This window comes from Chelonoidis abingdonii, chromosome 7 (assembly GCF_003597395.2).
Source record: "Chelonoidis abingdonii isolate Lonesome George chromosome 7, CheloAbing_2.0, whole genome shotgun sequence".
Classification (NCBI taxonomy): domain Eukaryota; kingdom Metazoa; phylum Chordata; order Testudines; family Testudinidae; genus Chelonoidis; species Chelonoidis abingdonii.
In genome coordinates this window covers 108,664,781-108,684,838 of record NC_133775.1, presented here as the reverse complement: position 1 = coordinate 108,684,838, position 20,058 = coordinate 108,664,781, and the positions used below count along the sequence as shown (strand labels likewise).

Here is a 20,058-nt window from a genome sequence, read left to right as displayed (position 1 = left end):
ATAAAGCATAAAAAGAGCACAAGCACATTCTGCCCACCCCACTTTGCACTTTAAGAAATCCACTGCCTGGAATGTAACAAGCCCTTGTGAGGAGCAGCTGGCACAGAGGCTGAATATCACAGTCCCCAAGTACGGCATCTTCGCGTGATGCCAAGTGTGATGCCTAGACAGTCAATAGCACAGCAGGGGGTGCTTTGTAAATATCTGCGATCGTCACTTTACAAGATGGTTTTACAGGCGTTTAGAGATGGGCTGCCTGCTTTCTGTCGGGATCTGCCCTGTTTTGTTGCTGCCGAGATAGAGATGGGTTGTGACTTTCTCAGTTTTGCCATTCATGAGCCAGTCTTTAGTTCCTAATTTTGCAAACTCGGCCATCTGGGCGAAAGTGGAGGAGGAGACGGTGTCACAGCAGCATTGCCCCAGCACCCAATCCAAGTGCTTACTAGGGAAGTGCTGAGAGCAATCCAGCTTGCTTTGCCTTTCCCAGGATCCCAGGCTCCTTCTTGAACTCGGGGGGAGTTTTGCCTGTATAAGGAGCACAGGGTCAGGTCCTAAATAAGGTGCCAAACTGTGCCTTGTTCCTATGACAAAGAAGGTTTTGCGAGCTGTAAAATGGCACCATCTGAATCTATTCTTGGGCCATTACATTGTAACAGGAGCAGAGATGGGCTTATAACAGCACTCAGCCATGGACAGCCCACAAGCTTGGGGAAAATTTGTAGCTCAAGCTGGATCCAGACTTCACAGCTGGTCTGCTTCCCCCAGAATGCATGTTGGACTGAACCCAAACCCTGAATCCAAATAGGCCCAGGCTTCAACTAAGATGTATTTGGATCACATCTTTTATGGCCTAGAGTCAAAACACAAGGGACATGAATCCCATTCTCATTGGAGTGATGATGATTGGTTTTCCATCTCTTGGTGTCGTTGGCTGAAGACTGGATGAATTTCTGGAGAGATTCTTTAGCCAAACACAAGTTATTGGGCTCAGTATGAGAGTAACTGGATGAAATTACTTGCACGAACAGAGGAGCCTGTGACTGGACTCAGACCAGGAGGTTCCTTCCAGTCCTATGGTTTTATGTTCTTAAATTCTATGGCCAGGTCAGATTAGATGATCAAACATTCCCTTCTGGGCTAAAAATCTTTGAATCTATGTGCCAATAGTATCAGAGGATCAGCAAACCCATTGGTCTGGGCACTGCTCAAACACATAAGAACATGCAGCCCCTGTCCTCTAGAGGGACTAAAAACCTCAAGTGAAATCTTGTGGTTTTCTTCATATTGCATCCCCAAGTCTCTGGAAATCATCATTGTACAGGAAATTATGATTAGTGCTGTTCCATGTCCCATGGAAGCCTGGCTGGTGCATCAGCTTTTTTACTCTTTGCCATTTTATCTATTTATTTCCATTTTTTTTTAAATGTTACCATTCGAGTTTGTTGAAACTGGAGGCAGGATTTCTGAATGAACCAAAATACAGTGGTGGCCGTGGGGGACCTGGCCGTGTGGGCACAGTGCTACGTAGTGGGGAACCATTCAGTGGCCGAGTTTGGGATTTACAGGCATGCTTTCTTTTGTTCTGATTTCATTTAATAAATGGTCTGAAGGAGCACTTAGGAAGATGACTAGCTGAGCACTTACACATATGAGTGTATTTCAGGAGACAAAATGATCTGAATGCAGTTGCGTCAATGGCCATTAACCTTTGAACTTCCGCGCCTCTCCCCATTCAAGTTCCCTCTGGATAGGGAAAGGGGACATATAATATTGGTCTCGCAGATGCTCTGATTGCATTGATGTTGTGTGCAAGCCATTAGCCCCTCTCTTGTTTCCGAAAGTGTGTTAGTGGAGGGCTTGGCAGATGGAAAGTGCTGCGTTAGAGGTAAATGTTACATGGCAGAATGTGGAATATGTACCAGAGAAAAGTTCTGTACTGATTGCCCCCAAAAGGCTCATCTTCCATTGGCCATGGGTTTTTTCACTTCGTTCAGTTTTATTCTGTGTGTGCTATAGCTTGTTTAACCTAACCAAACAAGGCTGAGGGGAGATGATTCCTCTCTATAAATACATCAGAGGAATAAACTCTAGGGAGGGAGAGGAGTTATTTAAGTTAATCGCCAATATGGGCACAAGAACAAATGGAGATAAACTGATCATCAACAAGTTTAGGCTTGAAATTAGACTGTTTCTAACCAGCAGAGGAGTGAGATTCGGGAACAGCCTCCCCAGGGGAGCAGTGGGGGTTGAAAAATGTAATTGGCTTTAAGACTGAGCCTGATAAGTTTATGGAGGGGATGGAATGCTGGGCTGCCTACAATGGCATGTAGCCCATCTGTGACTGCTAGCAGCAAATATCCCCAATGGCCACTGATGGGACATGAGATTGGGGGGCTCTGAGTTACTATAAAGAATTCTTTCCCTAGGATCTGGCTGGTGGGCCTTGCCCACGTGCTCAGGGTTTAACTGATTGCCATATTGGGGGCTGGGAAGGAAATTTCCCCCAAATCAGATTGGCAGAGACCCTGGGTTTTGGGGTTATTTTGCCTTCCTCTGCAGCATGGTGCATGGGTCTCTTGCAGGTTTAGTGTAAATGGTGGATTCTCTGTAACTTGAAGTCTTTAAATCATGAATTGAGGGTGTCAGTAACTCGGCCAGAGATCAGGGGTCTATTACAGCAGTGAGTGGGTGATGTTCTGTGGCCTGCAACACGCAGGAGATCAGACTAGATGATCCTAATGGTCCCTTCTGGCGTTGAAGTCTATGAGACTCATAACAAAGAACTCCCACACTAAATGCCTTAGGACCCAACACAGCACCCACTGCAGTTAATGAGAGTGTTTCCATTGATTTAAATGGGAGCTGGATCAGGCCCTTCTCGCACTGTGATTGTCAGATATCCCAGCAGAGATGATTCAATAATAATGTGCCAAGTCTAAAGAAATGTCTTTTTTTTGTCTTTTCCTTGCTATTGATAGGCATCTCTTTGCACCAGGCTACACTGAAACCCACTATACCCAGACTGGAATGCCCCACACCATCACTTTCAACCATACAGTAAGTATGCAGACCGTGCAGGCGAATCCAAGGAGAGGATACAGAGAGGAGACGGGGCTTCGTCTTCTGGAGACTTGAGTTCCCAACTGGACTGGGTTGAATGTGAATTGAGTTTGGAATTCTCAGCCTGTAGAAGTCTCCAGTGGGCAACTGTTTGCATCCTCAAACCTTTGGCCAGTCAATGGTCCCGTCTCAGACGAGTTCTTGGGTGGGCACAGTCTGACGGATGCTACAGATTAGGTCTGCGGGGCAGTGGCAGAGATCTGCAGGGAAATCTCCTCCTGTGCCTGCCTCTAGCCATTTCTTTTTAGTCTCTGCAGAATTTTGGAGATCTTGAAAGCGAAGACCTGCGGAAAATGCTGCTTTTTCCTTTTACAAGGAACAAAACTCTCCTGTGTATGAGCAGATTTGATTGTTTGCCTCTGCCCGCAAGTGGAGTTGTAGCGCTCTAGTAAAATGCCAGCTGAGTATCCTATTCCAGTGGCAGTATTCTACTTCTGTAAGCCAAGGTCTTCACCAGATCCCAAATACCCAATATGGGCTCACCCCAATGAATTTAAACCAGAGCAGAGAGAGAATTTTCCAAAGCACTGAAAGGACTTAGGGGACTCAGCCCCATTGCCTTCCAATGCTGCTGTTCATTGACACTGCTCTTTGCGAAGTGCAAACTCCATGCTTGCTGTGTTCCCAGCCTTTTGCAAGACTAGCCCATGCCAGCTGGCTCCTGGTCAGAAAAATCATCATGAATTACCGATCTCGGACAAGGACTCTCGGCTGCAGTTGCACAAAGATATATATTGGTTAGAATTTTAAACTAAAAGATAAAGACAATGAAATCATTTTCCCCTGCTACTGTTTGCTCCCCCCTCGCCCCCCAGAGGCGCACAGCTGGGTGAGGAGTTTGGGCTGGGATGGAATGCTGTCAGCATGTTGGCCCTAGCAGCTTCCTTGTTCCTACCATAGTCTGCCTTTTGTCTTGAGATGAGCCCATCTAAATGGACTTTCCGGTCTACAACATATAACCCTTTATAGAACTAAAGGATGAGGTCAGCATATTCTTCAGGGCCTGATCCAAAGCCAGCTGAAGTCATTGGACAGATTTCCGTTGATTTCAACAAGCTTTGGATCAAGCCCGGTCTGCTTTTCTGTGAAGCTTCCTCAGGACGTTACAGCACCTTAGATTTTGTTAGCAATGAAGAGCATGTTCATGCATATCCACAAGGCCGTGTTATGACAGCTAAGATGCTAGGTTTGAATCAGGGGACCACTGGTGGTGGTGGTGGTTGTTGTTGCCTTAAAGTCTCACCTGGCAGGAGGGACAGTACTAGAGAGAATTAAAGGCTCTCTCATTGCTTACGTGGGACTTAGCAGCACCCAGGTCCTGTACTGGTCCTTTCTGCCCAGGAGTTAGTTCCACCCTCCAACAATAAAAGAACTCACCAACTGTTCCCTCTCTTGACAATCTCCTTTCTCCTTTCCAGGACCATTGCTTCTACCATGGTGTTGTGCGAGGCCTGGAACAATCCAGCGTCACACTCAGCTCATGCAAAGGGCTACGGTAAGATTCAAGCAAGCCCTGACAAAACAAGCATCTGGCCTCCCCTTGTCCTTTCCAAAACCTCCAGGCATCCTCTCATGTGACTTCCTAGCAAGGTTGTTAGCATTAGAGCTAGTCTAGAATTTTTCAACTAAAAGTTTTTGGCCAGAAAACGTGGGATTGGTCAAAAGCGAAGCTTTGTGTGGGAAAGTGTTGGCTTCAACAAATGGTTTGACTTGAACTTTTGAAAAGTTTTGAAATTGTCGCGATGAAACCTTGTTTTCCCAGTCGGAACTGACACTTTGGTAGGAAACTGAGTAAAAATAAATAACTTCTGAATATTTTATCCACAGGAATTTTTGTTGGAATTGACACACTTAAAAAGTGTTTGACAAATTTCCAACAAGTTTTAGTCCTGGGCAGAAAAAAGACCAGATCCTCAGCATAGCTCTAGTGAAATCAACAAAACTACATTCACTTACAGCAGCTGGGGATCTGGGCCTATAATGAGGGTGGCCAGCTGTCCAGTTGAAAAGGGAACCTGATGGTTTCCGGTCAGATCTACTAACTGGACACCTGAAGTCTGGTTACTGTGGGTGGGGGAGGTGGGGAGGTGCCAAGACATCACCTGTGTCAGCCCCTACTCAGTCAGGGTCACCTCCTACCTGCATCAGGTGGCTGCAGCTCCCCGCCCCCACTCTGCAGGACAGTCCCTCCCGACCCACGCAGGGAGGAAGGGGGAGAGGGGAAAAGCAGTGAGTGATGGAGGGATGAGGAAATAGGAGCAAATGGGGGGTGGGGCCTCATGAGGAAGGGGCAGGGCAGGAGTGGGGTCTTGGGGGAGGAGGTGGGGCAGGGGCGTTTTCGGCTCTCCTGCTGGAGTGTCCGGTTTTTAAACATTACAAAGTTGGCAACCCTAAATATCACATGCACTTGAAGGCTCTCAGTTAAGATACTTCACATCTGTTTATAAACAAGACACTGTTTGCAGTCAACTCCAGCTGAAAGCTGGTTGGAAGCCGGGCTGGGGAGATTTAGTCCTGTCAGGAAACAGGTCTTGCCAAAAAAAACCCTTAACAATCTCAAGTGCTTTTAATGTAGATGAAATATTTGGTGGTAAAAACAGGACAAAGTGGCCACCTGTGTTTTGCAATAAATAATCCACTCGCTATAAAAAAGCAGAAGAAATCACAGGTGCACCCTACTTCTGTTTTATCCCACATTCTTCCAGGTGCTTTATTCTTAGTGTCAGAGGAAACGGCTCTAGTTCGGGTAACGTGTGCTGTCCTGCTGCCCTGTGCCCAAACCACTGTGCTGCACTGTTCTAAATAACCATCTATGGAAGCCGAGCACACACATCTGTTTTCACTTTCCCTGCAGAGCTCTCAAGCAGAGCCATTCTTCCCCCAAATCCATACGTCTTCCACTGGGCAAAGAACCCCGTTAAACCCAGAGCCTTTCCAAACCTGACTCATGGAAAAAGGCCAGTTGAGAAAAACAGACCCACATGGGAACCATACTTCCATCAGCCCTTGTTTACAATAGTACAAATGAGGTTTCTGTTACAATGTGGGGAGAACGGCAATGTAGCCACCTAGAAGTATCGTTAAAAATGCACTTGCAAGAGGAAAACCTCCAGAAGTCGCTATACTTTCCACCAGGAAACTGTCTTAGTGTGATTTTAGCAACTTGATATTGCATGACAAATGTGTGAGGGCTGCCCATAGAACGGGCCCCATCCTGTGACCCTTGATTACAGCTTTTACCAGCTGAAGTCAGTAATGCCAAGCTGCCAGTGGGTGAGCATCCTCGCTGCTTTTCCTCTTCATGGGGTGCAGCATGCGGCAGTTGGCCAGTTCCATTGGCTAAGCTCTTAGGAGCAGGGACTATCTTCTCTCTCGGTGTTTGCACAGCACCCAGCACAATCGGGTCTTAGTCTGTGACTGGGGCTGCTAGCTGCTTCTGCAGTACAAATATTAAAGAATAGAGTGAAGGAAGGGCGTGACCCTGCCTTCTCCGGGATGTCCTGTGCCCTGACTATTCACAGGGAGAACAGCTCCCATTGTGTGGAACGGAAGGCCTTCAATCATGTCCCATCGCTGCATGGAGTGCAGGAAGACGGGGGAGCCTCTTTGCACACCCACTCTGCTGTAAGCACCCCTGGAGCAACACAGCACGACCTGGCCTGAGGGTAATTCTGTACAGTTTGTTACAGGCCCCTGCAGTACGGTCATGTACTAAAGAGAGCTAGGGATGAAGATACCCTTGGATTCTCTTGTGCCTTGGTCGCAGGCACAGCTCCTCAGCCTGCCAGCCTGAGTGGACAGCAAACGACTGAAATGGATTCTCCAAATTGGATAAACTGCAGGTTCATTCACAAAACTCAGCAGCTTCCCAGTGCGGACAGCAAGGAGGCTCCTTCAAGATCTAGGGGGACGCTCCGAGGGATGTGCATTTCTAGAGATGTATGAGAGAGAGGGATGGGGCAGGGGTCTGCAAATAGGGCGTGTAAAGGAGCAGTTATCCATTTGCAAACATGAATGCCTGCTTATCCCTGCAAAGGTGGGGTTTGTGATTAGCAAATGCGGGTGCTTGTAAGGTTTGCTGCATTCTCAGATGTTGTCCCGTAAGGTTTTCCTGTTGACCTATGTTACTGCTAGAAAATGAATAGTCTCTGATCAGGACTGGGGCTCCATGGTGCTGGGTGCTGTACAGACATAGACCCCGATCATTCAAATACTCATGCATATGCTTAACTTTTAGCCCCTAGTCAATGCAGGTGTGTTTGCAGGACCAGGGCCACAGAAGCTTATGCAGAAGTGAGCTCATTAGTTCTGTGGTAATAAACCGCTGTGTGATCCAATGCCATGAGTGCCAGCAGGGCGTCAGTGGTCTCGTGTCTGAGGAACTAAAGAAGAGGACGGGGCCTGCATTGAAGCAGCAGAAGCAAAAGCTTGAAGCAAGGCTTTCAGTGGGACCCCTTAACCCAGCTATGCGACCCGCCAGTGGATTCTTCCTGGGCACCTGCCAATGGGGTCAAATGCTGCTTTCGGAGGGGCAACCCCTGTTGATTAAAGTGGGCTAACACCAGTGTAAACGAGAGCAGAATTTAACCTGGATCGTTTCCTTTTTACGGGTGAGCTTTATTGGGCATTGCCCTGCAGCACCTAAAATAACGCTGGGCCATGAGGTGTGTTTCTGGCACTGGGAATACGAGAGACTGGGCTTCTCTAATGCTTTTGAAATCCTGCTCTGCTTGTCCAGGTATTCCTATTTCTGCAGGGCTTGGGGAAAAGCTTTGATCTTGCGCCAAGTCTGTTATGGCTGCAATGCATGTTTCAGAGGCCTGGGGAAAGATGCAGCTTCTATCAGAAGGGACCACTGCCTCCTGGCTAGTACTGGAAATACAGAGCAGTGCCTGAGTCACTGCACAGCGTGGGCTTGTGGAGGAGAGCTGTAGGAGAAATCCAGCAAAGCGCCACACATTGACTTCCTGGTTTGCTTGAAAGGGGTCAACTCTTGCTTTAGCAAGTAGCTTATAAATGAAAATAACAGGCTTCTAATATATGAAATCTGGATCGTGTGCCCTGCTCCCGGAGAGCATCCTGAATACGACCCCAGACGATAACAAAAGAGCGTTCCTTGGCCATAGACATTATTTATGTTCTTTGATAGCTCATTTCTATCAGCCACTCACTTTGTTAAATAGGATGTGACAGTTCCCTTCACACACTGTGCCATGCACGGAAGCACAGAACAAAAGAGCTGGGCAGAAGAAGCCTCAGCCAGAGGTGGGTCCCGACCTGGGCAGTTAGGGGAAGGGAATTCCTGCATGGGATGTGCTAAGGATCTGTTGCTTCCTGGCTTCCATTTGTCTCACTGCAAACCCCTGCAGTGTCTCAAAGGCTGAAATGAAATTAAACCTGCATGAAGGAGATAAAAATAGGAGCTCTTAGCCTTCTTGGAACACTGTTTGTTACATACCAGCAGTGGTGTTATGGTTTGTCTCTCTCCAATCTTCAAGATAATTTCAAGCAGCCTGGGTGAAATTCATCCCTGTGCCGAAGGACAGCAAAAGGCCCTCCCCTTGCCTCACCTGCATCCCTTAACCTCAATTTCTCCATTTGTATTAGGGAGTAATAAATTCTTACCCGCTTCCCCATGGCCGGGAAGGCCCCAAGAATGATTATCTAAGGCACATGGGTATATAACAAACAACATATTATTGGTCATGGCTGGTATTTACAGAGGAGCCTAAGGAAATTAGGTGCCCACAGCCCAACTCTCATTGAAAGGCCATGGAAGTTGGATGCCTTTTTCTCCCAGACATCTGTGACATTCCCAGCTCCTATGTGATTGCATCCCGGAGAGGCTGTAGTTCTGTATTTACTGATTAGATCGGGTTGGAAAATAGTATTTTCTGTGAGGAGGGAAATGGGGGAAAAAAACCTTAAAAATTGACTTTGTAGTTGAAAATTTTCACATAATTTTTTTCATGAAGGGAAACAAAATGAAAAACATTGTTTTGGTTCAAAGTGCACAGGCTTTTGGCTTGGGTTCCCTTCCTTTTTTTCTCACTGGAAAATGGGGTGGGGAGTGGGGAAGGAGCAGGCAGGGAGAGAGGTTTTTCCTCCCTTTCTTCCATTTTGAGGAAATGAGGCAACGGAGGAAAATATTGATTGAAAAAAACAAAGCATTTTCTTGTTTAGTCAAAAGGCCAATTTGTGATTCAGTTGATAAGCTGCTTGATGCACAATATTTTAGACAAAAAAGGCTCAACAAGCTCTTCTATTAACTGGTAACATCATTTCCCTGTCTGAAGTATTTATTTAGCTCCCTTCCCCACAGTATCTGAGCACCTCACAGTCACTGATGTGTTTATCCTCACAACACCCCTATTGTCACCAGAGTACAGATGGGGAACAGAGACACCTAGAAGCTAAGGCCCAGATTGTCAAAGGATTTCAGTGAAAGTTAGTGGCATTGAGCCTAATTGACTTCCCCAAGATCACACAGGAAGTCAGTGGCAGAGCAGAAAATTAAATGCTGGTTTTCTGGACCCTAGACTAACCACTGAACTGTCCTTTCTCTCACTGCTTCTTATTTCAACAGTGGTCTTATAGTACTGAGCAGCAACCTCAGTTACATCTTAGAGCCAGTCCCTGATAGCCAGGATCAACACTTGATCTACAGATCAGAACATCTGAAGCTTCCCAAGGGGACCTGCGGAGATCTGCACGAAGAGCCCACAACCACACGCTTGCTCAACACATTGAGAGGCCGGGCCACAGCACATCATCACAGGGTGAGTGTGTATCACGTAAGCGAGGGCACTCATTGCAACATGCGGCAGGGTGTGGCTCATCACCTCTGAGCAGCGTGAGCCTGCCATCCTCCGAGAGCAGGGCTGAGGAGATGAAACCATGGGGATACAGTTCCTCCAAAAGGACAATGGTGATTAGGAACTAGTGGCCGCTCAAATGATGTAACGGAAGCAAACAAGTGTCCGTGTGTAATGAGGGGCAGAGGAATGGTCAGTAAGGCAGTGATTGCCAGACAAGAAAAACGATTAACGACAACTAACCTCCGGGGTGCTCTGTCACAGGTGAAGCGGGAGGATTTGCAGTCTACAAAGTACGTGGAGCTGCTGCTGGTGGCTGATTATGCAGAGGTAAGAGAAATATGCCATGTTTACAGTGGCTGAGATCTGGGTCCGTGGCAAATCTCTCTCACTGCGGAACAGGTGGAGTGAAGCCAGTGGCAGGGGCAGCTTTCCCCTGCCATCCCAGTTATCCCTGATGTGGAGGGATCCCGGCAGGGTGTACAAAATGAGGTTCCACTTCCCTGCCCTCCCAGTCCCTGACCACTCCAAGAATACCCAGGAAAGATGCCACGTATTGCCAATAGGAGGTGGAAACTGTGATACGGACAAGTGTCTAGGACTGAGGCCACCCACTTATTTCAAGTAGGTCACTGCACAGCCATCAGAGATGTAACTATTGCCTCTCACTACCAGTCTGCACTGACTACTAACAGTTACCATGGATTTGAGGGGTGTATGTACGTCAGAATGTGATCAAGCCAATTGCAACCATATTACAAGCATTCAGCCATCATGCATTAGTGAAAAAAAAACCCACATAGTTAACAGTTAATTGGAAAGCGGTTTTTAGATGCAAGGTCAAAATTTAGCTGGCAGTTTCTGCTAGTCAGAGTGGGAGGAGGGGAAAGAAAAGTAAATAACTGAGACAGAAAGAAGATATGTGGATGGGAACCTCAAGTCTAGATGCCTCTGATATTAGAAGTTTATTGAAAGTTAGGAAAAATAATAATCCAGCAGGGTCGTTATGACCTATGAGTTTTGTAGAAGTTAGTTGTAAAAAGTCTAGATAACAGAGTGAACTTTTGGAACAGTCCTCTAAAGCCATCTTGAGAAAAGGTTTTTTCTGACATCTTTTCTCTCCGATGGGTGGGCTGCTGCGAACCCACTGTTAATTACTCAATACTGTTCCAGAGTACAGGTAAATATCTGGGAGGTTCAAAACCTATCGCTTATGTCTGTGTGTGCTTAAATCTAATAAACCGCAGTTTTAGGTAAAGCACGCTGACTTGCATTAATCTTTTTATCAGACCGAATTGCTGTGTTCCCATTGATTTATTCCTGGCACCGCCTGTGAAGTGAAACAATTACGTTACCTCTGCTGGGGTTCTGAAAACCCTGGGTAACACTAACCAGTGACCTAATGTGAAAAGGCTTCATATCTTATTAGCAGTCAGCCTGCAGGAGCATTCATTCAGTTACACAACTCCATGTTTAATGATGTTGCTCCTGGAATAGACAGCTCTCTACAGACTGAGATTTGGGGTTGTGGGGTTTCTCAGGGATAACCTGGTCTCCTAATTCTACTCTCTGTCCCTTCGCTAAAGAAATCCAAGTGATTAGCTACTATCTCAGTTGGTATTTAGTGGTGGACGTAAAGAAAGCTCTTGCTGAGGTTTCAGATGCTGCAAATCTAAACTTTGTGTGTCAAAGCAGTTCAATACCATCCCAAACCTGACAACATTTAATTGATCATTTAATTTATCAGCACAGAGTGGCGTAGGGAAGTCAGCCTCATTCATAAAGTTACAACCTGATACTAAAATTGCACAGCTCCTTCAGGGCTATTGGCTGTAACTTATTCTGAATGACACTAGAGAGGCAGATTCTGGGTGTTTCACCTCTGTTAGGCACCAGGAGATTGTGAGAAAATGCAGCCTATCCAGGGATTGCCAGATGTTCTTCACCCTTTCGTTAGTCAAACCCTTGATGTGATCAATGCAAACTGCCCCCTCCTAAAAGAAAAAATACCCCAGCTTTTCCAGTGAGAACACCCAGTCTGATTTTTAAAAGATCTTTTTGTTTGATTCACATACTTAAAACAAGTTACATTATTTGCCAAGTTTAATCATTATTTAGCACGTTTCAATGGGCCAAAAGTGTGTTAAATGAAGCAGTGCAGCTACCATTCTTATCCGGTAAGTAAGTTGTGTAACAAATCCTCTATGATAAGTACTGTGGTTGTGCTAATTATAGGCATGAAATTACATTACTGTGTGCATAACAAGGCAAATTAGTCAGCTCTTTACATAAATGTCTGGCAGGCGATTCTCACCTTGGAGAAACACGTGTTGCTCTGTTCGATGGCTAGCATCACAGTGGTATGATACCGCCAGCTCAGCGCCAGATCAGTGTTACAAGATCTAGACATGTGTAGCTCTTCCTGTTGCGAATAGGATATATACACCGAAGGAGGACTCCTGGGCACCACTGACTGGGTCAGTCACCTCCATATTCTCAGAATAACATGATCTGGTTAACTGTGTGTTACGCTCTTGCTTGTTTTTAAAGGATCATGCTGATTTGTGCTTGTTTTATTCAGTTTCAGAAGAATAACTATGACCTTCAGCTAACGAAGAATAAACTAGTGGAGGTTGCTAATTACGTAGATAAGGTGAGGCCAGGTGTGTAACCGGTGGGAAAAGAGCTGAAGTCTCAGCGAAACACAATCACCTGAACTTCTTGTGCCAGAAAGAAGGCATCCTTCTTGGCAAAGGGAATTCCCCACTGGCTCCTTCTCCCCGATGACTGGCGTTGTGGAGACTGGACGGCACCCCCAGAACAGTTCCACTGAGCAGAGGCGTTGGAGACGGGGAGCTGAGAGGGAATCCCCTTCTCTTTCAGGGGTGTTATCAAGAAAATCTCTGTGTTTTGAATTGTTTCTTCTCAAAGCTGTGCTATTGTGGGTGACCTTCATCACTTACAACAACCTGCTGCCATTAGCCACACAATGAAAGCGCCACATATGGCATCCAGCCCAGACTGTGCTTTGGAAGGGTTTTGTAATGGATGCTAATGGGGCTCTTCCCATCCCAGAGCTGAAGGTAGAACATACTTCTAGGGAGACCCACTTTCCCTGAACATACGGTTCTGTCTCATTTTACAAAAATCACATATTTAGCATCGTTTATATTCACGGTTTAAAACGAGGAGAAAAATCAGCAGCAATCAGTTGATCGGCTCTTTTCTTTTCTCTCTGTGCATCTTCTAGTTTTACAAGTCCCTCAACATTCGGATTGCCCTGGTGGGGCTGGAGGTCTGGACAGACCAAAATAAGTGCGATATATCCGAGAATTCACATTCCACCCTTTGGTCCTTCCTGGCTTGGAGGCGCAAGCTGCTAGGCCGCAAGAAGCACGACAATGCCCAGTTAATCACGTATGTTGCTTTTCCTGGAATAACATGAACTCTCTGCCCAAAGGATCTGGGGACAAGGTTTGAAATCAGCAGGGATGAGGTTCTAGTTGGAACACATTCATGGGGCTGGAGCTTTAGAAAGGTGCATACCCTCCAGTGGTATGCAGTCACAGTACATGTACATTGAAGTGGGGGACTGCCGTTCCCATTATTGTGCATACATAATACATGTGCAAATGCTTGTGCATCTTTGCATGCACAATTGTGCACAGACTTTTCTGAAGATCTGGGCCATAAGGCAAGATGTACAGTCTTCAGTGGGTGCAGGTTGCAGGAGGCACTCAGCCAGTTCTGGGACAGGGGCCAGTATTAGCAAGTGCATCATTCTGCACTCTGACATGCTTGGCGGATGGGCTGGGAGCTAGCTGGCTAATCAGAGTGACTCATCCTGTTGATCTGATTAGTGCCACTGGATGCAGGGCCAGCAAGGTGGGCCTGTTAGAAGAACAATCTGCAGCAGCTCCCTAGTCCTGCCTCTTTCTCCAGTGAGAATTTCCCCATTAGCAGGTAGTGGGAAGTGGAGTGGGAGCTGGTGAAAAGAAAATGCACAGATGCAACACCTTTTCCATGAAGTTTGTCACAGACAGATTCATTCTGTTTTTCATACTGTTCTGGGTGTCTGGTCGGATGCGATTCCCCAAGCCACTGCTTTCTTATGAGACTCTAAAATCTCAGAAGGGCAGTGTAGCATTCCAGGTGATTGAGGACTCCTTAAATCAATGCACTGAGCTAGCAGAGTAGGCCCTGGAATAGATCTGCACTGCCTGGGTATTCACCCAGCACTCATTAAATTCCCAGCATGAGGCCCCAGCATGCCCTGAGCTTAGGATACAGCCTGGGGTGGATTATCAGTGGACAGTCTCTTGTGTGTTTGTTTCCAAGTCCAGGAAGTCAGTTATCTGCTAGGAACATCACCAGGCCATTACAAGCAGTCAGATTGGCTGCACAGTCCAGATGGCTTGATCATGGTGTAAGGTGAACTGTTAGTTCTGGAAGAGGAATGATGGAGCTGAAAAGCTAAACTGGGAAGATAGCAGGAAAGGTATTAATGAAGAGACCATTTCCTTATGGTCTGATGTAAGTTCATAACGCTACAGACAGCACTGGTTTCTACAAGACCTCAGACTACATCTTTGTCCCATTTCATTATTTCTCCGGATTGTTTTCAGTGGGATGTCGTTCCAGGGCACCACAATCGGCTTAGCTCCGCTGATGGCCATGTGCTCCGATTTCCAATCAGGAGGGGTGAACATGGTAAGTTATTGCTAACAACTAATCAGGCATTTCCTGTGCATAGCAAATATGTGTGATAGCTGCCTCCCAGAAAACCAAAAGGGAAAATGCTTTTTTAGGTTGGTCTCCAGCATTCCCTTTCATAAAAGGTTAAAGACAACCCCAGGTAACAATTCTCCATGCATGCATGAAAGGCTCTGGATACCTCATTAATCCCAGGCACACACAGTCCCGACAAAACATTGATGGGGAGAAGATTGAGGTGGGAGTTGAATCTGGAGCATTTGTGCATAGAAAACAAGACTTCATGACTTCAGTCTCGGGTGCCAGCAATCCAGCACATGGTGCCACCACTCCTATTATGTAAAAGGCAACTGGGGTCTAACGATCAGCAATATTCAATTCAACCAAACGAAAAGGCCTGTTGTACAGCATTATGGCCCAGACAAGACAGGCCGTAGGCAGTACAGATTGGTGCTCGTTGCTAGCAGGCCACTTTGCACCAGATATCTGAAACAGACAGAGATGGGCCCAAGCTGCTGCGTCCAGACCTGGATGCAAACTGCCCCATCAAGCAGGCTGCTCTGGCTGAGAGCGTGACTGCAGGCCCATCTTCAGCAGCAGAAAATGCACCTCTTGGCCCGAGCGCTCGGCCGACGTGTCGGTGACACACTGACGCTGCTCTTTGATTCTGACCAGGATCACTCCGACAACCCCATCGGCGTCGCTGCCACCGTGGCCCATGAGATGGGCCACAACTTGGGCATGAGCCACGACTCGGCCGGCTGCTGTGCCGCCCGCGCTGAGGACGGAGGCTGCATCATGGCTGCCGCCACGGGGTGAGTCGCTCTTCCGTGGTCTTCCCTAAGGAAAACAAAACCCGCTGCATCCCAGAGAACCCAGGGGAACAGGGATCATTGAGAAGGCAGCATGAAGCTGGGTCCAGCGCTGGGTGTTGTATGTAACAGGTTTACGGAGACACCTCTTCAGTGGCAACTTGGGTCACGCGACAGGAGCAGTTAGTTTAATTCCCAGTTTAAATTAAACTGCCCCTTACCAAATGACTGACCCCAGTGGAATGAAGGGGTCAGCCAAAGTATTCGTGCAGCGTTCATCCTACAGCTGGAGGGCTTAGGCGATTTAGTTGCATGTGCTCTGTGTGTAAAACACCCCTACGAGTATTAGGGACTTTTACCTGTATAACAGTAGGGTTTGTACTCCCAGGCATGTGTAACCAAGGGCAAAGCGATTACCTGGGAGACCATCAAAAGGCGCAGCTACGGAGCCATGTTTCTAAGTCGGTTACCTGGGGTTGTCACTGCCTGTTATGAGCTTCCTGTTAAGAGAACTCAGTTCCACTTAATGTCAATTAACTGGGGGTAATTAATAGGTTAATGGTGTGAGAGCGTAGTTTTGCCCTGGGAGTGGTGGTGCAGCAAATGGATTTGGCCCATGCTCTTCTGCTTCTATTTCAGGTGAGTGGTTACAAGTCTTTATTTTCAAGAAAAGGGCCCACAAGTCCTGAGGGGAAGAGGGAGGAAGAGCTAGAGTGTAAACCCAGGGGGATTCAGGGTTAATTTTTCATGGGTTCTGTGTTTCTTCAGACACACACAATCCCTAGCTCTGCCCTCCTCCCTTAAAGCCACACACCCTCGTATTGCTGAAAAATTCACTCCTCAGGGCTCCAGAAGAGTTTCTAGAAGTTCTAGAGCTGGGCTTTGTACTAATAAAAAAACCCTAACCCACCCCCCACTTCTCATCCCCTTGTTATGTGAAACGAAACAAACCCGTCCTTTAACCAAGAACATCTGAAGTTGTTTAACACAAGCCCATCTTTTAAACCCCTTGTTTTGAAGTCATTGAGTTTTCACAAACAAAGAAAAATATCAAGAGGGAAAGTGGCGGTACGTTGGCATGTGTGCGCACACGCAACATGCACACAAATGCAACACACATGTGCATTGTCTAACATACATGTACATATACACACATACACCCCAAGAGGAAATTAAAAAGCCATGTAACAGAAAACCTACTTAAACCCATTCCACTTGAGTAGGAGGTGTGTGGGGGGGAATAAATCTTTTTATCAGTCAGATTCACAACCAATTATTCAGTGTCAAGTGTAAGGTTCTAAAAGTGACTCTAACAGCTCAGAAGAAGCCATACTGAGTGGCCAAGGATGTATCTCCTTAGGGGCTGTGTATGTGGAGCCTAGGGTGACCACATGTCCTGATTTTATAGGGACAGTCCCGATTTTTGGATCTTTTTCTTATATAGGCTCCTATTACCCCCCACCGCCATCCCGATTTTTCTCATTTGCTATCTGGCGTCCTACTGGAGCCTCGGTTTTAGTCTAATACTTTATATTAAGAAAACCTCTTGGATGGAGTGACAGCTATGCCTTTTCCTGACTCTCCCACCTTGAATCCCCCACATGGGAAATGGAGGCATCAAAGCTGAAATCTAAACTCCTTGTCCGATGTAACCTGGATACAAGATGGAATCTGACCCTGCCCATGAACACACAGGCCAAATTCACCCTCTGTGCATCTTCACTGCAGTGCCAGGGGGAGCCCAACCTTCAGAGGAGGAGCGGGTCTACCTGTGTGTGCATTTGCTCTGGTGCTTTATGCCTTAAACCTCCTCTCATGCGATGCTCTTCTGACCTGATCTGTGTGCAGGCACCCATTCCCCAGGGTATTCAACACGTGCAATAGGAAGGAGCTGGACAGGTACCTGCAGTCCGGCGGAGGGATATGTCTCTCCAACATGCCAGACCCCAATACTTTATACGGAGGGAAAAGGTGCGGAAACGGTTACCTGGAAGATGGGGAGGAATGTGACTGTGGAGAAGTGGAGGTAACTAATTGTTTGAGGCTGAGATGGGAGAAAGTGATGCGAATGCGATGCAGCCGACAGGCACACAAACCCATGATATGTGCACAGCATTTATAGGTGCAGGAGACACGTGTACATAAAGTACAATTAACATGGGTGCAGATTGTAAAGCTCTTTAAGGCTGAGACCTTGTCTAACTGTATGTACAGCACCTAACACAATGCATCCCTAATCCTGCCTGGGGCCTCTGGGGGCTACCACAATACAAACAATAATGGTAACATGCGTTTGTAACTTGCTAGCTAAATGGGTCATGTCCCTCTCTAGTGGCTGATGCTCATAGAAGACAAGAGCCTATTACTGATATCCGCTAATGAAGTGACTCCTTTAGCTCAGGTGACAGACGTCTGTGCTTTTGATGCTGAAGATTTTCGGATTAATCCCTGCTGATGGCCCCTTGCAAGAGTGATTACGAATTCAGCACTGCTTTTGGCAGCAGGCAAGTGCAGGGAACATCCAGCATGCATGCTGGCAGGAGACATGTATAGAGAGAGCATGCACGCTGGATGCTTGTAGCTTTAGGAGCTATACTAAGCTAAAGCACTTACCACGGAAAGTATTTGAAAAATCCACAGGGAAGGGTTAATCTGGGTCAAAAGAAACAGACAATAAATGGGAAGAGCGTTTGCGTGAGCGGAAGGATGGGAGTTCAGTGTAGAGAAGCCCTTTAGCTTAGTGGTTAGAGCACTAGCTATTCCTGGCTCTGCCACTGGCCTGCTGGCTAACCTTGTGCAAATCACAGCTCCATTCTGTGCCTCAGTTTCCCAATCTGTAAAATGGGGATAATGTTAGTGGGGGTGAAGTGCTTGACATCTACCAGTGAGAAGTGCTACATAAGAGCGAAGTATGAGTATTCTAGTTGCCATCTTAATGCAATCGCTCCACCACACATCTCTAAAATACAGTTAAACTAGGTGGGTAGAGTGGGCACACCACAAAATTTGCAGTGAGTTCTAGATTTCAGACAGTCCAGGGAACTCTGGTTTGACCTGATGCAAAGAAGAGTTGTCATTTGCAAAATTCAAAGCCAGAAGTAGAGTTGAAGTTCAGGGATCTAGATTCCGCAATCGATTTGGACCCAGAGCTAAATCAGAAAAAACGTGAGTGGAAGACTCACTGGCCTTTCCAACAGCCGTACGAGCCTCATCTGCACTGCAGTTTGCCTGGCTCGCTGGAATTATGTGCAGCTTCATCTCTGAACACGTCAGGTTGCCTCCTTTCTTTCAATCTGTGCTTCCCTGTGTTATCCTCTCTGTGATTAAGCAGGATGAGACAGACCCCTCCTGGGGCTAGCAGCCCGGAGCCACCAGTTGAAATGCACACAGCATGAGCTTACCTTCCATTCATTAGAAAGGGTGTCAACAGCATACTACTGCCAGGACACATACACAGTTTAGCAGCAGTGCTGCAGCTAGAAGACAAGTGCAGGGCTTTCTAGAAGGGCCAGTTGCACTGAACATGCAGGGAGAGGAAGGAGGGCAGATACACTGTGTGCATCATCGACAAGCATGGGATAAGCCCTGTCCTGGCAACTGGCCACATGGGTGTTTCTGGCTCAGAACATCTGCCTCATAAACACCGCATGTCTCTTGTTCCTCTCTCTCAGGAGTGCAATAATCCCTGCTGCAATGCCATCGATTGCTCCCTGAAGCCTGGCGCCGAATGTGCACACGGAACCTGCTGTCACCAGTGCAAGGTGGGGCCCGTTGCATCTTCCCTTTACTAGCAAAGAAGAGAGAGGTTGGTCAGGGGGCTGTCAGAACAGGGGAGTGGCTGAGGGGAAACTGACGGAGCGAGGAGCATGTGGCCCCAAATTTACGGCTCCTCCTGCCAATGATTTGAAAGGACGTATGGAACACAGTCCTGGGAACTGTTTGGATTCCCCAAATCATGCAGCCGTATCTTGCTTGTGCCTTCTAGTTTCTTTGCCCCTCTGCTATTATTTATCTCTATAAAATATTTTGAGAAACAGCTCATATACAACATGCACCTTTAAATACAGTTGCAGTCTTCTATGCAAGTATCTCCCTCTCTGTCCAAAGGCAACAGATACCATGGTGATAGGCACATACCACCCTATAGGGAGAGGGATAGCTCAGTGGTTTGCACATTGCCCTGCTATACCCAGCATTGTGAGCTCAATCCTTGAAGGGGGCCATTTGTGGCAAAAATCTGTCAGGGATGGTACTTGGTCCTGCTGTGAAGGTAGGGGACTGGACTCAACAACCTTTTAAGGTCCCTTCCAGTTCTATGAGATAGGTGTATCTTCATATTAAAAAAAACACAGACCCCTACAGCCGATAGATTCCTGCTGTTAGCTCACTGAGGCCCCATAGCACTGGCCAGGCTCCAGGGAGACCTTTTCAGATAGGTCCCAGCCCCCTGATTTTGGACCTGAAGTCAACAGTGGGGCAAAGGGTAGAATGCAGAGATCTAGCCCCCTGGTCACATCCACCACTCAGGGTGTGAGACATCTTCATTCGTCCCCACTTTGCTCGCTGCCCGTCATCGGCTTCTGGCACAAAGGTGGAGG

General features: G+C 47.0%; 1 protein-coding gene across 3 annotated transcripts in view; it reads left to right on the top strand.

The window, feature by feature from the left end:
• The window catches only part of ADAM19 (ADAM metallopeptidase domain 19), a 54,581-nt gene that overhangs the window by 17,402 nt on the left and 17,121 nt on the right, over positions 1-20,058 (top strand). For all 3 annotated transcript variants that reach the window (XM_032800452.2, XM_032800453.2, XM_075068201.1), the window contains 10 exons: positions 2,979-3,057; positions 4,539-4,615; positions 9,707-9,899; positions 10,200-10,265; positions 12,517-12,588; positions 13,186-13,352; positions 14,561-14,645; positions 15,324-15,463; positions 17,309-17,486; positions 19,132-19,221. In XM_032800452.2, coding sequence (XP_032656343.1) covers positions 2,979-3,057; positions 4,539-4,615; positions 9,707-9,899; positions 10,200-10,265; positions 12,517-12,588; positions 13,186-13,352; positions 14,561-14,645; positions 15,324-15,463; positions 17,309-17,486; positions 19,132-19,221 — 1,147 coding nt within the window. The remainder of the gene's footprint in view (positions 1-2,978; positions 3,058-4,538; positions 4,616-9,706; positions 9,900-10,199; positions 10,266-12,516; positions 12,589-13,185; positions 13,353-14,560; positions 14,646-15,323; positions 15,464-17,308; positions 17,487-19,131; positions 19,222-20,058) is intronic.